Source organism: Protopterus annectens, chromosome 8.part0, assembly GCF_019279795.1.
Source record: "Protopterus annectens isolate FY-2018-M chromosome 8.part0, PAN1.0, whole genome shotgun sequence".
Classification (NCBI taxonomy): Eukaryota; Metazoa; Chordata; order Ceratodontiformes; family Protopteridae; genus Protopterus; species Protopterus annectens.
Window position 1 is genome coordinate 1205888347 of NC_056741.1, and position 16227 is coordinate 1205904573.

The following is a 16227-nucleotide window of genomic DNA, read 5'->3' on the forward strand; positions in this document are numbered from 1 at the left end:
AGAAGAGCTGTAAGTTAGATTTTGCAGATGTAGATTAACTACATACATAATGAGTGTGAGGGTTTTGTACAGCTATGCTTTTGATTATATTCTAAGAGGTATTAAAGTTAGAACAGAGCAAAGTGTAATTTATATGTTCATAGGTATATACTAGGCTAATCCTTTATAAGCATAGCTGAGCAACCCAACCCAGTTGTGTCTGTCTGTATGTATCATGGACATTTATTTGGAGGGGGTTTGGTAGGAATTTCCGGTAGGTTATATTGGGGGAGTATATTAATTTAAACATATTTACTGCTCCATTTGTCTGTCAGAGACATGGGGGCCAGACCTGGGGTGAATTTCCGATTTCTCATCCATTGGTCAAAGTTACATTTAAATAGGGTTAGGGATGGACTCTGCTTCACATGGAGGGAGAACATGTTCCTGGGCATGGTGGTCACCTGACACACGCATAACTGTCTCACGAACGTGTTCTATGTGTGTTGCAAGCAAAATTTAAATCCTTGGATCTAGTGATTCTGATGTTGTTCATTTTGCAGATGTGCAAAAGGTACATTAGAGCTGGATCTGGGGATCCCTTGTATGCCAGACATATGTCGCCTCTAAGTAACTTGCAGGAGCCCGTATTAAGATATGATTTTAATGTGATCCATGTAGGACAGTGTGTTTATATCCTAGATTCTCCTGGTAAGGAATATTTGTATCTCTGGTGAGGTACATACTGAAAGGGGCCTTTTACTCTATGGTGGGTCTGATGAGGGCCACATAAAGTGGCACTATGACTTCCTTGGAACCGGATGCCATACTCTTTCTTATAATTTGGCAGCATAGAATGATTTTCTCACTACTTTGGCCTCATTTTGGTCAGATGCCAGATTACTGTCTGCATATGTTCCCAGATTCCTGACGATGGGGTCAAATCTTAGTGGTATTTTATCAATAGAGTAATTAGCCTGGATGGTCGTTTTCCCCAAAGGTACCATAATGCATTTCTTGACACTGAGTTTTAATTTGTGACTTTGGCTCCAGTCATTTGTCTGTGGTAGATCCTCTTGTAAGATGTTTCTAGGTTCAGTCGACTGGCCATCCTGCTGAAGAGGGATAACTATTAGTCCTTCAGTCTCCTGGTACAAAGTCTGTTTTGAGGCTGTAGTTGAAAAGTGACTTAAGTGATCCTGATAGGTCACGTTTCAAGCTATGTAGGAGGCATCCCAGGATATTGTCAGCGCCCAGTTGAGGTTGTATTTTGGGACTTAGTGAGTACCTCCAGGACCTGCTCCCTGCAAATAGTTTGGAGGAAGCTATGCTTGTAGGTATTTTGTGGGGGGAGGCAGGGGGATTGGGGGAGAAGTTTGAGCTGAATTTGCTAGCGATCAGATTCCCTATGTCACTGCTCACTAAAGGTGGCATCATTGAACAGCAGTTTGGCACACTGGTGTGTGCTTCCTTTGAGGTTACGGACAAAGCTGTGAAAGCTCTCCTGGTTGTCTTTGGTTGGGGTTAGGAGGGGCATTGAATTTTTGACAAACTATCACTTCATAGGATGTAGTGTGCTACAGTTTAGTTCCTAACTTATAAGAATTTGAAAGTAAATGGATTAACAATTCCCCTCAGGTCAGGGTGTAAGGAGTTCTCATTACTTGCTAGAATGTGTTGGGTGCCTCTTCACCTATTTTAAAAGAGATTTTTTTTAAGAGGCATTTGTTTGAGAATCATAAGAGTCCTGCTTTTTTGTACCATTTTAGTAGTGAGTTAAGTGTTGGGCATTGTTTTTTATGAAGGAGTCTGTATGCATATAAGGAGTAAAATTTTGGTTTTAGTTGTAAAAGACTTCCAGATATTAATCCAGTTTAACAGCTTTCGGTTTCAGTTCTCTTCAGTGGAGACATTGAACCTACCCCAGAATCACCTCCTACAACAATTTTCAGCACTCTATAAACAGATAACCAAAGCACTCATCAAGGTCTAAATGCATCACATTAACACAAGAACTATTTGCAGTAAAATAACTGACTTCATATCTGGATTGACAATTACAAACTTGGCATATTAACAATTTACTGAAACATGGATCAAACCTTAAATTAAAAGATAAAATCCTTTAAACAGGGTATAGCGAAAAATTACATGGACTATCGGAGATGTTGGAGCTGTTATCCTAAACTCAAACCATACCTAGATGACTGATTATCACCTGTTCATTCTACAGTTTGAAACATGTCAAGTACTCTGTGTCATTTGCTTGAGCAAACTGCAAGCCGTATCAAAATGTTGGTAAACATATATAATACTGGCTAATTACAAATGTAAAACACAATGTTATCATAGTGGATGATGTCAACCTAGAGTGGCCAGAACCACAACTTCCACAATCCATAAACAAGAATATACATGGCCTTGAGCAACTAATCCTACAGCAAATGAGAATAGATAAAGCAACTGAAAAAATATATTCTAGACTGAATATTAACAAATGCTAACAACCATGGTGAAGGAGAAGTACTGAAGTACTGTTCAACACTGCACTTTCCTCTAGGAGCACCCTCCAAGAGGAAAAAACGCTGAGAGAAGAAGGGAGCCACTTTTGAGATTTTAAGTATTTTTTTCTCTGTTTATTTGCTAAGTTTTTCTGCATAGCTGCCTAGCTTGAGCATTTTCTGGCTTGTTAAACTTGATTTCTGTATTAGTAGCTGTATTTAGAGCACAACCAAAAGCTGTTTGCTGAATTTCCTGTTTGCACTTAATTTTAAATCGTTTTTTCTTAAAACTTGCATATTTTCTGTCCTTGACCTAGCACTCTTGTGTGGGGTCATTTACTGCACTGTTATAACTTGATATTACTTGTGAACCTCTGCTATCTCTGAAAAAACAAAAACAAAAAAATATCTTGCTTTTTTTCCCACTTTTCTGAGAGTTAAAAAAAGTTCAGTTACAGGCTTGCTGTTCCTGAACTGTTTGAAAGTTTCTGTGAGGCCATTTTTGCTTGGGCTGAAGGAGGGTCTCTCTGTTGATCAGTGGCAGTGAATAACATTGAGCAGCTTCCCTGCCCCCCGTAGAGGTGGTTACTGACTTGAAACTGTAGTTTTATTGTCCGTTTTGGGTCTATTCCTTCTTCTTTCCAGCCCCTGCTATCAAGCACGCTTTAACGTGCTTTAGCGCGATTTAGCGCGGAGTTGCCACTAGAGCAGCATCGGGCAGCGCCGGTTAAACTCTTTCTGGCTCCAGAAAGTCTGTTCTTCAATTTTTCCCTTAGAACTGCTCTGTTAGGAACCTAAACAGTTTACACCTTCACTAAAAAGTGCAGCACTTGTTCCAAATAGCTTTTTCCTCTCAAAAAGCTCAGCACTTGTCTTATAAGCATATCTTTTGTCTTATAAGCATTCTCTTTGCAGGTCAAGCACTCCTATATTATACAAATCTCTCACTAGTAAACCCCCCCAGGAGTGCCCACTTCCCTGCTAAGCCCACTACTTTTCTGTCTCATACCAACTCATAATTCTTTCTAGCATGTCGAAGGGTCAGATGCTGGTGTCCTCTCCTGCCCAGTTGGTGAATCTGGGAATTCTGAGTCAATGTTACAATTGCCTCATGTACACGGACAACCCTCTCCTCCTCCCACATAACACTAACACTTGTGAGAGATGCAGCTATTTAGCCAGACTGGAGGCTGAGCTCTCTCAACTCAGGACTGGCAAGACCAGGCAGGAGGAGAAGGCAACTACACACACCACAATACCAGTCTCACATAACTCAACCACACCACTGAATCAAACACATAAACACACTAAGACATACTCGGAGGCTCTGAGTAAAAATTTACCTAAACAGCAGAGGCCTCCAAAGCAGACACCCAAGCAACTGCAAACTCAATACACCACACAAACAACACATAAACAACAAAATCAGTGTGCAAAGCAGTCACTGCCCTTAAGGCCAAATACAACACCAAACATATTTGTCATAGGTGACTCCATAGTCAGACACACTGACGTCCCGCTCACCAGACTGAGTAAGGAGAAGGTCACAGTAAGCTGCCTGTCGGGCGCTAGAATCCGCCACATAACACAAGCACTCAGGTCTCTCAACAGCAGGTACAAGTACGACTCAGTCATTGTCCACGCTGGTGTCAACGACCTGAGACGTACCTCCTTGGACTACATGAAAAGAGACATTGAGGAGCTCTCTGATTATGTAGCCCAGGCAGGTATGACCCTGACCTTGAGCAGTATCCTACCTTCACCTAGAATGATGCCACAATACAGTGATAAGATGATCAGCTTTAATAATTGGCTTAAATTCTGGTGTCATTCAAAGGGGATCCAATGTCTGTCTGCCTGGGATGACATGCTGGACAAGCCACGCTGCTTCGCAAGGGACGGCTTACACCTGTCAACCCTAGGCTTCCGGATATTGGCAAAGGCTCTTGCCACCCCCATAGTGCCTTTTTTAGGCAAGGCTCAAATTCTAAACCTACCACCCTAGAACACAAAAAGGAAAAAAACTAAGGGTAATGCTGCTCAATGCCAGAAGTCTCAATCTCAAGATGCACGCACTCGAGGCCCTTCTCAGTATGGAGAACATCGATGTCTGTGCTGTGACAGAAACCTGGTTCAAGGCTCCTGAGAGCACCCCAGCACTATCAGGTTTCACCTCATATCATGCGTTCCGGCCCCAAAATCCGGACAACACCAAGAAAGGAGCGCGGGTGTCCATATTCATAAAGGACACCCACACCTCAAGGTTGGTGGCAACGCACGATGCATTGGAGACCATCCAGGTGCAATTAACCATAGGCAAGACTGCTCTGCAATTTGTAGCATGTTACAGGCCACCCTCTCAAACTCCGGAACCTCACATGGCCTTCCTGAAAACATTGGAGGGGATAAATGTATCTCCAAACACCATCATACTAGGTGACTTCAACTACCCTAATATAGACTGGGAACACTACTCAAGCCCAAACACTCTAGCCCAAAGGTTCCTGGAGTTCATAAACTCAAATGCCATGGAACAACTAGTCACCATCCCCACAAGAGGAGAAAACAAACTTGATCTCATCATCACGAACATGGGATCACAATGTTCAACACCGGAAGTATACCCCTCACTGGTGAGATCAGATCATAAACTAATCTCGCTGGAGGCCCTCATCCCGCCCCCACCTGAAATAAAAAAGACCACAGTGAAAAACTTCTCAAAAGCCGACTTCACACTTCTAAAAACTAGTGTGGTCTCCTTTAAGGCCCCTGAGCCAGTGGTAAACATTACTCAAACCGCTGAATCACTTACAAATGCCTTCTACCAGCACCTACAGGACTGCATGGATCAGGCAATCCCAAACAAAACTAAGACTCTTTGTACTAAAGGCAAGCGTCCAGTCTGGTGGACCCCAGCCATAAACAAGCTCTACAACAAAAGGAGGAAGCTACTACAAGGTAGAGCAAAATCCTTGAAAGGTAAGACACCTTTGATCATTATAAGTAAAAACTAAGAGCTCTCATAAAATCATCCAAGGCAAATTTTGAGAGAAAAATCGCCAAGGACTCAAAAGACAATCATAAGGCCTTCTTTAGCTATGTTAGAAACCTAGGAGGAAACTCCCAGATATGCTCAGAATTAGTTCAAAATGATGTGAAGATTACTGAACCTACACACATTGCCAACATACTGGCTGACAGGTTCAGTGCAAACTTCTCCCCCCCCCAAAAGGAGAGATATCTATACCAGAGGATTGTAGCCCCCCAAACATCTCCAACGCCCAGGTGAGAACTGCTCTCTCCAAGGCAAAAAACACAGCATCCATGGGACTGGATGGTGTCCCCGGCTGTGTGCTCCACGAACTCAATGAGGATTTAAACCCGCAGTTAGGACAGCTGTTTAATCTTAGCCTCACCTCAGGATATGTACCCAAGGAGTGGCGCATGGCAACTGTGGTCCCACTTCACAAGGGCGGTGCCTCCACCAACCCTGGAAATTACCATCCCATTAGCTTGACAAGCCTTATCTGCAAAGCCAATGAGAGGATCATAAATAAAGACATAGGGAACTTGCAGACTTTGGATCCAACCCAGTTTGGCTTGGTCAAAGGCAGATCATGCCTTTTAAACTTGGTTGACTTTTTCGAGACAGTCACCAAGGCCATTGATGAGGGAAAGGCAGTCCATACAGCCTACCTTACCTGGCAAAGGCCTTCGACACAATACCCCACTCAGGTATCATCGAAAAACTCATCAGCTTGAATGTAAACCCATACATCACAAGATGGGTTGCAAACTGGCTAAGTGACAGAACCCACAGGGTCAGAGTTGCTGGAGCCATGTCAGACTCAAAGCCTGTCACAAGTGGTGTCCCACAGGGCTCAGTCCTGGGTCCACTCTTGTTCGGCATCTACTTTTCTGAAGTACAAGCAAACACAGGAGGGTTATGGCTGACAAAGTTTGCAGATGACTGCAAACTGGGCTCCATAGTCGAAAACACATCTGACACAGATATCCTTCAGAAGGGCCTCACAGAAATGGATAACTAGTGCCAGAGCCATGGCCTAAAGTTAAACGCCAAGAAATGCATAGTCATACCCTTCGGGAAAAACAAGGTTACCCCTAGCTACCATATAGGTGGCAATCCACTGAGCACAGAAGAAGTCATCAGGGATCTGGGGACCCAGGTTGACAGTAGCCTTTCGTTTGACACTCATGTTGCTAAAGTAGTTAGGAAAACCTTCTACATTGCCCACCTGATCATGAAGGGATTCACATCTAGATCAAGGGAGGTCATCGTCCCCCTGTACTCATCACTCATTAGACCTATGATTGAGTACAATGCCCCATTCGGAATGTATCTGACCCGACACCTGCAGCAGCTGGAAAGGCCCCAAAAGTTCCTCACCAAAAGGATAAAGGGTCTCAAAAATATGTCTTATGCTGCCCGACTGAAAGAACTCCAGCTCTATTCAGTCTCATACCGCTTGCTCAGAGGTGACCTGTGCCTGACATATAAGGCCATGTCAAACCCAGATTTGGTGAATATGCTTCACGTCAAAAAATCAAGATCCCTCAGAACCACAAGGGCGGGAGACTTAAACCTTGACACGGTTATTAATAGAACATGCTGGAGGGACAGATTCATCACCCAGAGACTCCCTATGCTGTGGAACAAAATCCCGGTACATGTGAGGCAGAGCACCTCGCTGGCCTTGTTCAAGAGGAATCTTGACCAATGGATGGGAGATCGCAGATATACCCCAGGGATTACTTCAGTGTCACTGCTTGACAGAGGCACAGCAAAATAATAGGCATAGTTTTATTCAAACTAAAGGGGTGGCGAAAGCCACATAACTATGGGCTAGGCTTATAAATGCCCTTGGGCAGATAGCCTAGTATGAACCTATGAACCTATACCCCCATATAATGTAACTTGGAAAATGCATAAGCTAATAACCTGGAGCTCTTTGTGATCAAAAAAATACTTTATGCTTATGCAGTTAAATGTTTAAATGGCATCCAATTATTTCCTTTTAAAGCTGCCATCTCTTTCAAAGATTTCTAAATATTGCTAATTCACTGGCATCTTTACGCTAAAAAATAGTCAAATATCGACCTGCACCTTGGTTAATATGCAACATCAAAGAGAAATTACTATTAGAGGTAACGTTTGGAAAGAGTGGAAGAAAGGCCATATAACAATAAAACTAGAACTATATAAAGTCCTTGGAGTAAAGAAGAATATGATGCAAAAATACAACAGCTACTCTTTAAACAAATTACAGTTACTCTCCAAGAGTAGTCCTTAATGTTTTGCTATTGAATTATTTGTTGTCATCTCGCTGAGCTGCAGTATCAGAGAATGACCATTTCAAAAGACAAGGACATTGGGTCCCAAAATGATGACCAGACTGAAATATAATTTGCTAAGGATGCAGAGCATGGAATGAGTGCTGCTATACGTTCTGTAGGGTACAGTTCTGTCAGATAGTGGAGTTGTCTCAAAACAGAGCAATAAAGTAAGAAAGTACCCAAACTTTCAATGATAAGCATCCTGAACAGTTCTGGAATTGCATTATATAACACCTGGTAAGCATGTTCATTCACTTCTTAAAGTGCATTGTGTATAGAAGCCAGATTGATATATAATTTAATAATAAATAATCATCAGATTCTTCATCTTGGAGTAATGCAGTCAGTCTTACATATGGTTCTTTCAACCTTCATACCATCTCAGCTAAACATATTTAAAAATGAATAAAAATAAATAAAACCTAACACCTTAGCACCAAATAATCTACACGAAGAATATCTGTCTGTTAACATCTGAAGCAGTATTCTTAAACAGATCTATAACTGAAAAATATGTACCTCAGTTTAATTAGCAAATTGCATACCAAAGCCATTTTATTGCCCCTCTGTAGGATGCTTGAAAAACGTATACATATATCTATTTTGTGTGTTCTGGTCATGTCACAGTTGTTCAAGTCTGGTGCAAATATATATTATCATTTAATCAGCAAATCAAATGAATGACTGAAAGAATGAATACGTGAATAACAGGTTTGTGAAAGGGAAAGTAAGTGAATGAATGAATAAACAAATACTGAGTTTAAAATAAAATGGGTATATCTCTCTTGGTACAATAAATTAAAAACATATACTTTTATATCCTGCTGTTTGAGATGCTTGTTTAGCTGTGTAGTAGCATACCAAAACAGGCTGATGGAGGAAAAGATCACTGTAGACCAGCAGTCTTGTTTGACAAGAGGACTTGGCTTAATATTTAGGCTAAAGTGTAATGCTCTGTGCAGCACTGGGGAAGATAGTTCTCTGACTTCATAAGCACACTTGGCTTTTTCTAATATTTATAATGGTGCTTTTTAAAATAACGCTGTATGTTGTGGCTTGTCTTATCCTAGTTATTACATTAACGCTTTTTTTCTCTCCTCAGGGCGACTTCAGGAAAGAGACAATGTTATTTATCCTTGCTATTTTGCTAAGCAGTGTGTTTATATACAACACACAAGTGTCTGTAGTACCAGAAGAACTGGAGAAACTCATGTATCCTTAAAGTATTGTGTTATGTTTTTAGGTGCGAGATAGGGGTAAGGCCAACAGTGTGTTGTAAGAGGCAACTGTGTCTGACTTGATGGAAGTTGCACACTAGTTGTCAGTAGCTGAGATATTTGATGGGAATGATGGAAACAACTTGAGAAGCTGTATTTTATTTATTTATTTATTAGTTAACCTGGTAAGTTGACTGTATTGCATTTTACAGTACTGTATACAAGTATATCATATCAGGTGTCAAAAATGCAAGTTTTGCATTTAAGAAATGGAGCCAAACAAGTCACATTTCGTGTAATACACAGACTAAGTTACTGCTATAACTTACTTTACACTGTTGTGAGTTTTGTAACTGCTTGTTTGAGTATAATAGTTGGGTGGCAAATGCAAAAAGCCATGGAGAAGCACTGGGATAATGTGAGAAAACAGCACTGTGATGGGTACGGCACTAGTATGTGGGTGAACAACACTGGTGTGTTTGTCGGCAGCAGTGTGATGAACATGGCACTAGTATGTGGGTGAATAGCACTTTTGTGTTGGTCAGCAGCACTGTGGTGGACATGACACTGGTATGTTAGTAAGCAGCACTGTGATTGGCACCACACTTATATGGGGGTGAACAGCACAGTGATGGGCACCAAACTGTTATGGAGTGTGAGCAGCACTGTGATGGGGGCACCACAGTGATAGGGGGGATGAGCAGCACTGTGATGGTCTCCACAGTGATGGGATGAGCAGTGCTGTGATGGGCACCACAGTGATAAGGGGGACTTCCCTCCTCTCGACCAATAATCTAGGAGCCTCAGTCCTTACCACTGACACCTGTGAGGGATGTTCACTTGGACCAAAAATAAATACACACAGTCTTTCCAGATGCAGCTGTCTGCTCTCCAAGCACAATTTCCCTTAAGAGTACACAGGGATTACGCTTCCATCCTGGGGCTGGGTTTCCCTCTTTCAAACCAGGCCCCAAATAAGGCTCCTCATTGACCACAGCTGTAGAGTTGAGTCCACAGCCGAGTGTTTAAAGCCAAGTCCTCCACCGGCCTCTCTGTGAAACCAGTGCTCTATATCCCTGCTCCAAGTAGCTGGCACACACACTGTTTGAGATTTGATTTTCCCCCACACACACATATATCTGGGAAAGGCTGGCACAGATCTACCAGCCATGCCCCCTCTGCCCAGACTATAAGGTAGATACTGCCACCAGAACACTCCAAAGACAGCTGGGCTAAGTCTCTTAACAGGGTATCCAATTATACTTAGTAAAATTAATATTGATACAAATGGCAGTGTTTGACCAGTGCAGCAAGACTTTCAGGAGCAGACACAGTGTCACCAAATAAATATAAGTACTTTCAAAGATTAAACTATTCTCTAAAAGACCAGCCACAATGAAAAGTTTAAATATATTTAGTAATAAATAATAAAAGTAATAAATAATAAAATAACATGAAAATACTAAATATCTTTTTACAATAAACACCAGAGTTTCATTCACAGGAAATATTAAAAATAACACCGATGGAAAGGTTCACACAGATACAAAAAAAAAAAAAACAATACTTAACTAATCTCACTGTATTTTCCTGACTGATTAAAGAATTACTATTCACTGATTACTTACTAAACCAAGGCAAGATGCTGTGGGTGAGGGGTCCTTCTTTTTCAGGTTTCACAAACAGACTGCCCTGAGATTTCTGTCTCATTTAGTATTAAAACATCATTTTGGTACTGGATTACAGAATGTCATCACATACATCTGGTCACCTGACTTCTAGTTCCCATAATACCCCCTTTACTAGAAACAGAGCCAGAATCTTGCACATATGTGTTACCTTACTTACACACACACACACACACACACACACACACACACACACACACACACACACACACACACGGCTTTGCTGAGATGTGTTGTAGCATCTGGAAGCTATAAAACCATTTCAAAGATTTCCACCCTTCCAGGGTAGCAATTAGTTCACCCCTAAGGACAACACAGTAGGGTTTCTAGTCCTGGATTTCACAGTCATTTTGTCTCTGCCTGCAATCAGAGCTGTAAAATACAATTTTTATGGCTTAAACAAGGTAATTTAATTTCAAACTATTTTTCAAAGTTAGCTGGACTGAGATTAATCTCTTCTCCTCCAGTATCTTCTGTTACAATATATTAATTTCAACAGTTACAGTAAAGTCTGACATGCAGGTGTATTTCTTTTCTGTCCAGCAGGACCCACTGTTGGTACAGTTTTAACACAAGCAGCTTTACAAGTACATTTTCAACACAAGCACCTGTACAAATCAGTTTGATATACAAATGACATTTAATTCTTTACAAAACTGCAGCTAGTTATGCTGGCATATGTTACACATCCACTGCCCTACTTCTCCTGGCATAGCTGGCAATACCTCACATCATCACATCAGTCATCACAGTGATATGGGGGTGAACAGCACTGTGATGGGCATAACGGTGATCTGGGGATGAGCAGCAATGTGATGGGCACCACAGTGATATGGGGGTGAGCAACACTGTGGTTGCCACAATGATATGGGGATGAACAGCACTGCGATGGGCACCACAGTTGTATGAAGGTGAGTGGTACAGTGTTGAGCACAGTAGTTTTAAGTCAGGTGACTGGAAAGCACTGTGATTTCCATGGCACTGGTATGTGGGAGAGAACCAGTATGTAAGCATCACTGTGATGGACATAACACTGGTATATGTGTGGGTGTGTAGCACTGGTATTTTGGTGAAAAGCACTGTGATGGGCACCACACTTATATGGGGGTGAGCAGCACTGTGATGGACACACAACTGGTTTGATGTTAAAGCAATCAGATGATGTATGCAGAAGTGTGATCAGTGCAACTACTGTGAGACTGTCATAAAATAAAGTTTGAGTGGACATGTAATAGGCTCACTAAGAAGAGCTCACGAATGATGTACTTTGCGTGTGGTAATCAGATGGTAAATTCCAACACATGTGAGAGATGCAACCATATAGCCAAACTGGAGGCTAAGCTCTCTCAACTCAGTACTGGCGTAACCAGTCAGGAGGAGAAGGAAACCACACTCACTACAATTCCAGTCTCACATAGACCTACCACGACAGCAAACCAAACACATAAACACACAAAAACATACTTGGAGGCTCTAAATAAAAATCTGCCTAAGCAGCAGAGACCTCCAAAGCAGACACCCAAGCAACCGGTACCCCAAAACAAAACACGTGCAACACATAGCTCACAAAGCCAGTGTGCGAAGCAGTCACAGCCCTTAAGGCTAAACAACACACCTGATACACTTGTAATAGGTGACTCTATCATCAGGCACACTGATGTCCCACTCACCAGGCTGAACAAGGAGAAGGTCACGGTGAGCTGCCTGTCGGGCGCTAGGATCCGCCACATAACACAAGCACTCAGGTCACTCCAAGGCAAGTACAAATATGACTCCGTCATTGTCCATGCTGGTGTGAATGACCTGAGACGTACCTCCCTGGACTACATGAAAAGAGACATAGAGGAGCTCTCTGAGCATGTAGCCCAGGCCGGTATGACCCTGACCTTGAGTAGCATCTTACCGTCACCAAGAATGATGCCACAGTATGAAGACAAGATGATCAATTTCAACAATTGGCTTAAGTATTGGTGTCATTCAAAGGGGATCCAGTGCCTGTCAGCCTGGGATGACATGCTCGACAAGCCACGATGCTTCGCTAGGGACGGCTTGCACCTGTCACCCCTGGGCTTTCGGATATTGGCAAAGGCTCTTGCTACCCCCATAGTGCCTTTTTTACGCAAGGCTCAAAAGACAAACCCACCTCCATAGGTATCACAAGGGATAAGAAACTAAGAGTAATGCTACTCAACGCCAGAAGTCTAAACCTCAAGATGCATGCACTCGAAACTCTCCTTAGCATGGAGAACATCGATATCTGTGCAGTATCAGAAACCTGGTTCAAGGCTCTCGAGAGCACCCCAGCACTACCAGATTATACCTCATACCATGCTTTTCGGCCCCAAAACTTGGACCGAACCACAAAAGGAGGGGGAGTATCAATATTCGTTAAAGATACCCACACCTCCAGGTTGGTGGCACAGCACGAAGCATCAGAGACTATCCATGTGCAACTAACAGTGGGTAAAACTGCCTTCCAGTTTATAGCCTGCTACAGACCACCCTCACAAACCCAGGAACCCCACTCGGCCTTCCTGAGAACACTGGAAAATATGAAGGTCTCTCCAAACACCATTATATTGGGTGACTTCAACTACCCAACCATAGACTGGGAGCATTACTCTAGCTCCAACACCCTAGCCCAAAGGTTCCAAGAATTTATAAACTCAAATGCTATGGAACAACTTGTTACCACTCCCACAAGAGGGGAAAACATACTGGACCTGATCATCACCAACATGGGGACTTTATGCTCCAGACCAGAAGTGTATCCCTCACTGGTAAGATCAGACCATAAACTAATCTCACTGGATATTCACATCCCGACCCCACCCCATGCCCAGAAAACCACAGTGAAAAACTTCTCTAAAGCAAATTTCACACTCCTCAAAACCAAGGTGGAATCCTTTAAAGCCCCCTGGCCTGTGGATAATACTGCCCAGACCGCAAAATCCTTTATAAAACGCATTCTATGAACACCTTCAGGAATGCATGGATCATGCAATCCCAAATAAAACCAAGACCCAATCCTCCAAAGGCAGATGTCCTGTCTGGTGGACCCCAGCCATAAACAAACTATACAATAGAAGGAGGAAGCTACTACATAATAGAGCAAAATCCCAAAAAGGGAAGGCATCTCTGATCAGTATTAGCAAAAAACTACGGGCACTCATAAAATCATCTAAGGCCAGCTTCGAGAGAAAAATTGCACAGGACACTAAGGATAATCACAAAGATTTCTTTAGTTATGTTAGGAACCTGGGTGGGAATTCCCAGATATGCTCAGAATTAGTCCAAAATGACAAAAAATACACCGAACCCACAGACATTGCCAACATCCTAGCTGACAGGTTCAGTGCAAACTTCTCCCCCCCTCCCCACCAAAAGGGCTAATATCTATCCCAGCAGAGTGCTGCCCCCCTGACATCTCAGAAGCTCAGGTAAGAGCTGCCCTCTCCAAAGCAAGAAACACAGCATCAGTGGGACCAGACGGTGTCCCGGGCTGCATCCTACATGAACTCCAAGAAGAGCTAAACCCAAACATAAAACTACTGTTCAATCTCAGCCTTACTACAGGATATGTACCCAAAGAGTGGTGTACAACAACAGTGGTCCCTCTCCACAAAGGTGGTGCCTCAACAGATCCTGGAAACTATCTCTCCATAAGTCTCACTAGCTTGGTCTGCAAAGCTATGGAAAGGATCATCATGGACCTTATAAATAAAGATATTGGGGACCTGCAGACACTGGATCCTACCCAGTTCGGCTTTGTTAAGGGCAGATCCTGCCTCTTGAACCTGGTCGATTTCTTTGAAACAGTCACCAAGGCCATTGACAAGGGGAAGGTGGTCCACACAGCCTACCTGGACCTCACAAAAGCCTTTGATACAATACCCCACTCGGGCATTATAGATAAGCTCACCAGCTTAAATATAAACCCCTATGTCACTAGATGGGTTGTAAACTGGCTCAAGGACAGAACCCACATGGTTAGAATAGCTGGAGCCATGTCACACTCCAAACCAGTTACAAGTGGCGTCCCACAAGGCTCAGTCCTGGGACCTCTCTTGTTCGGTATATATTTCTCGGAGGTACAGGCCAACATGGAAGGACTGTGGCTGACCAAGTTCGCAGATGACTGCAAACTGGGTGCCATAATAGACTCTCCAGCCGACACAAGCATCCTCCAAAAGGGCCTCATAGAAACAGACAACTGGTGCCAGAGTCATGGCCTCAAGCTAAACGCCAAAAAGTGTATAGTCATCCCCTTTGGCAAAAACAAAGTGCCCACAAATTACCACATAGGTGGTAATCCATTAAGTACAGAAGAAGTAATTAGGGACCTGGGGACCCAAGTTGATAGCAATCTCTCATTTGACAACCACGTGGCCAAAGTGGTTAGAAAAACATTTTATATAGCCCACCTAATCATGAAGGGATTCACATCTAGATCAGGGGAGGTCATCGTGCCTCTTTACTCATCCCTCATCAGGCCCATAATTGAGTACAATGCCCCTTTTGGGATGTACCTTACCAGACACCTGCAGCAACTAGAAAGACCCCAAAAGTACCTCACCAAGAGGATCAAGGGGCTCAAACAGATGCCGTATGCTGCCTGGTTAAAGAAACTCCAACTCTACTCAGTGGCATACCGCCTGCTCAGAGGCAATCTGTGCCTGACGTATAAAGCCATGTCCAACCCAGAGTTAATGGACATGCTGCACCTCAGAAAATCCAAATCCCATCGAGCTACGCACTCGAGGGACTTGAACCTCAGCACTGAAATAAATAGGATTTGCTGGAGGGACAGATTCATAACCCAGAGGCACCCTTCACTCTGGAATAAAATCCCAGTCCAGGTTAGGCAGAGTCCCACATTGACTCTCTTCAAGAGGAATCTTGATGAGTGGATGGGAGATCGTAGGTTTACCCCAGGTATCACTTCTGTGTCACTGTTAGACAGAGGCACAGTATACTAACCTTGAAAAAGGGCATAGCAAAATTAATTTAATATGGGAGCCATACACACTCTATGGCTAGGCTTATAAATGCCCTAGGGCAGATAGCCTAGTATGAACCTATGAAATGGAAAGGAGACTGTTTCTCATAGCACACTGACTTCCTTTATGCCTTTCCCTCCTTTCTCAGTCGTTCAACTTTTCATCTTAATATTCAGGGATTGAAAATCAAAACTTATTCTTGTGAACTTTTGATGCGTAAAAATGACTTGTTTTTTAGGTGCACTTGGCTCCAATCATACAGGAAAGCCTCCCGAGTCCTACCTAGGGATGTTTTCCATTACTGGGGGGGGGGGGGGGGGTGTACAACTCACTCTACTTTGTGGACTAACTCTTTATTCTGATGCCCTTTACTGTGTCAGACTTGCTAGCTGAGCTATCAGAGATGATTGAAACTTTGGAAAACATTCCACGTGACAGGTCTACTTGGTTAGATTTTGGTTAGCTTGAAAGTGATGTAATTTTACAC

The 16227-nt window shown here is 42.9% G+C and overlaps 1 protein-coding gene across 4 annotated transcripts in view; it reads left to right on the forward strand.

Moving 5' to 3' along the window:
- The window catches only part of LOC122809309 (guanylate-binding protein 1-like), a 713173-nt gene that overhangs the window by 171164 nt on the left and 525782 nt on the right, over positions 1–16227 (forward strand). For all 4 annotated transcript variants that reach the window (XM_044080701.1, XM_044080704.1, XM_044080703.1 and 1 more), the window contains exon 4: positions 8938–9047. In XM_044080701.1, coding sequence (XP_043936636.1) covers positions 8938–9047 — 110 coding nt within the window. The remainder of the gene's footprint in view (positions 1–8937; positions 9048–16227) is intronic.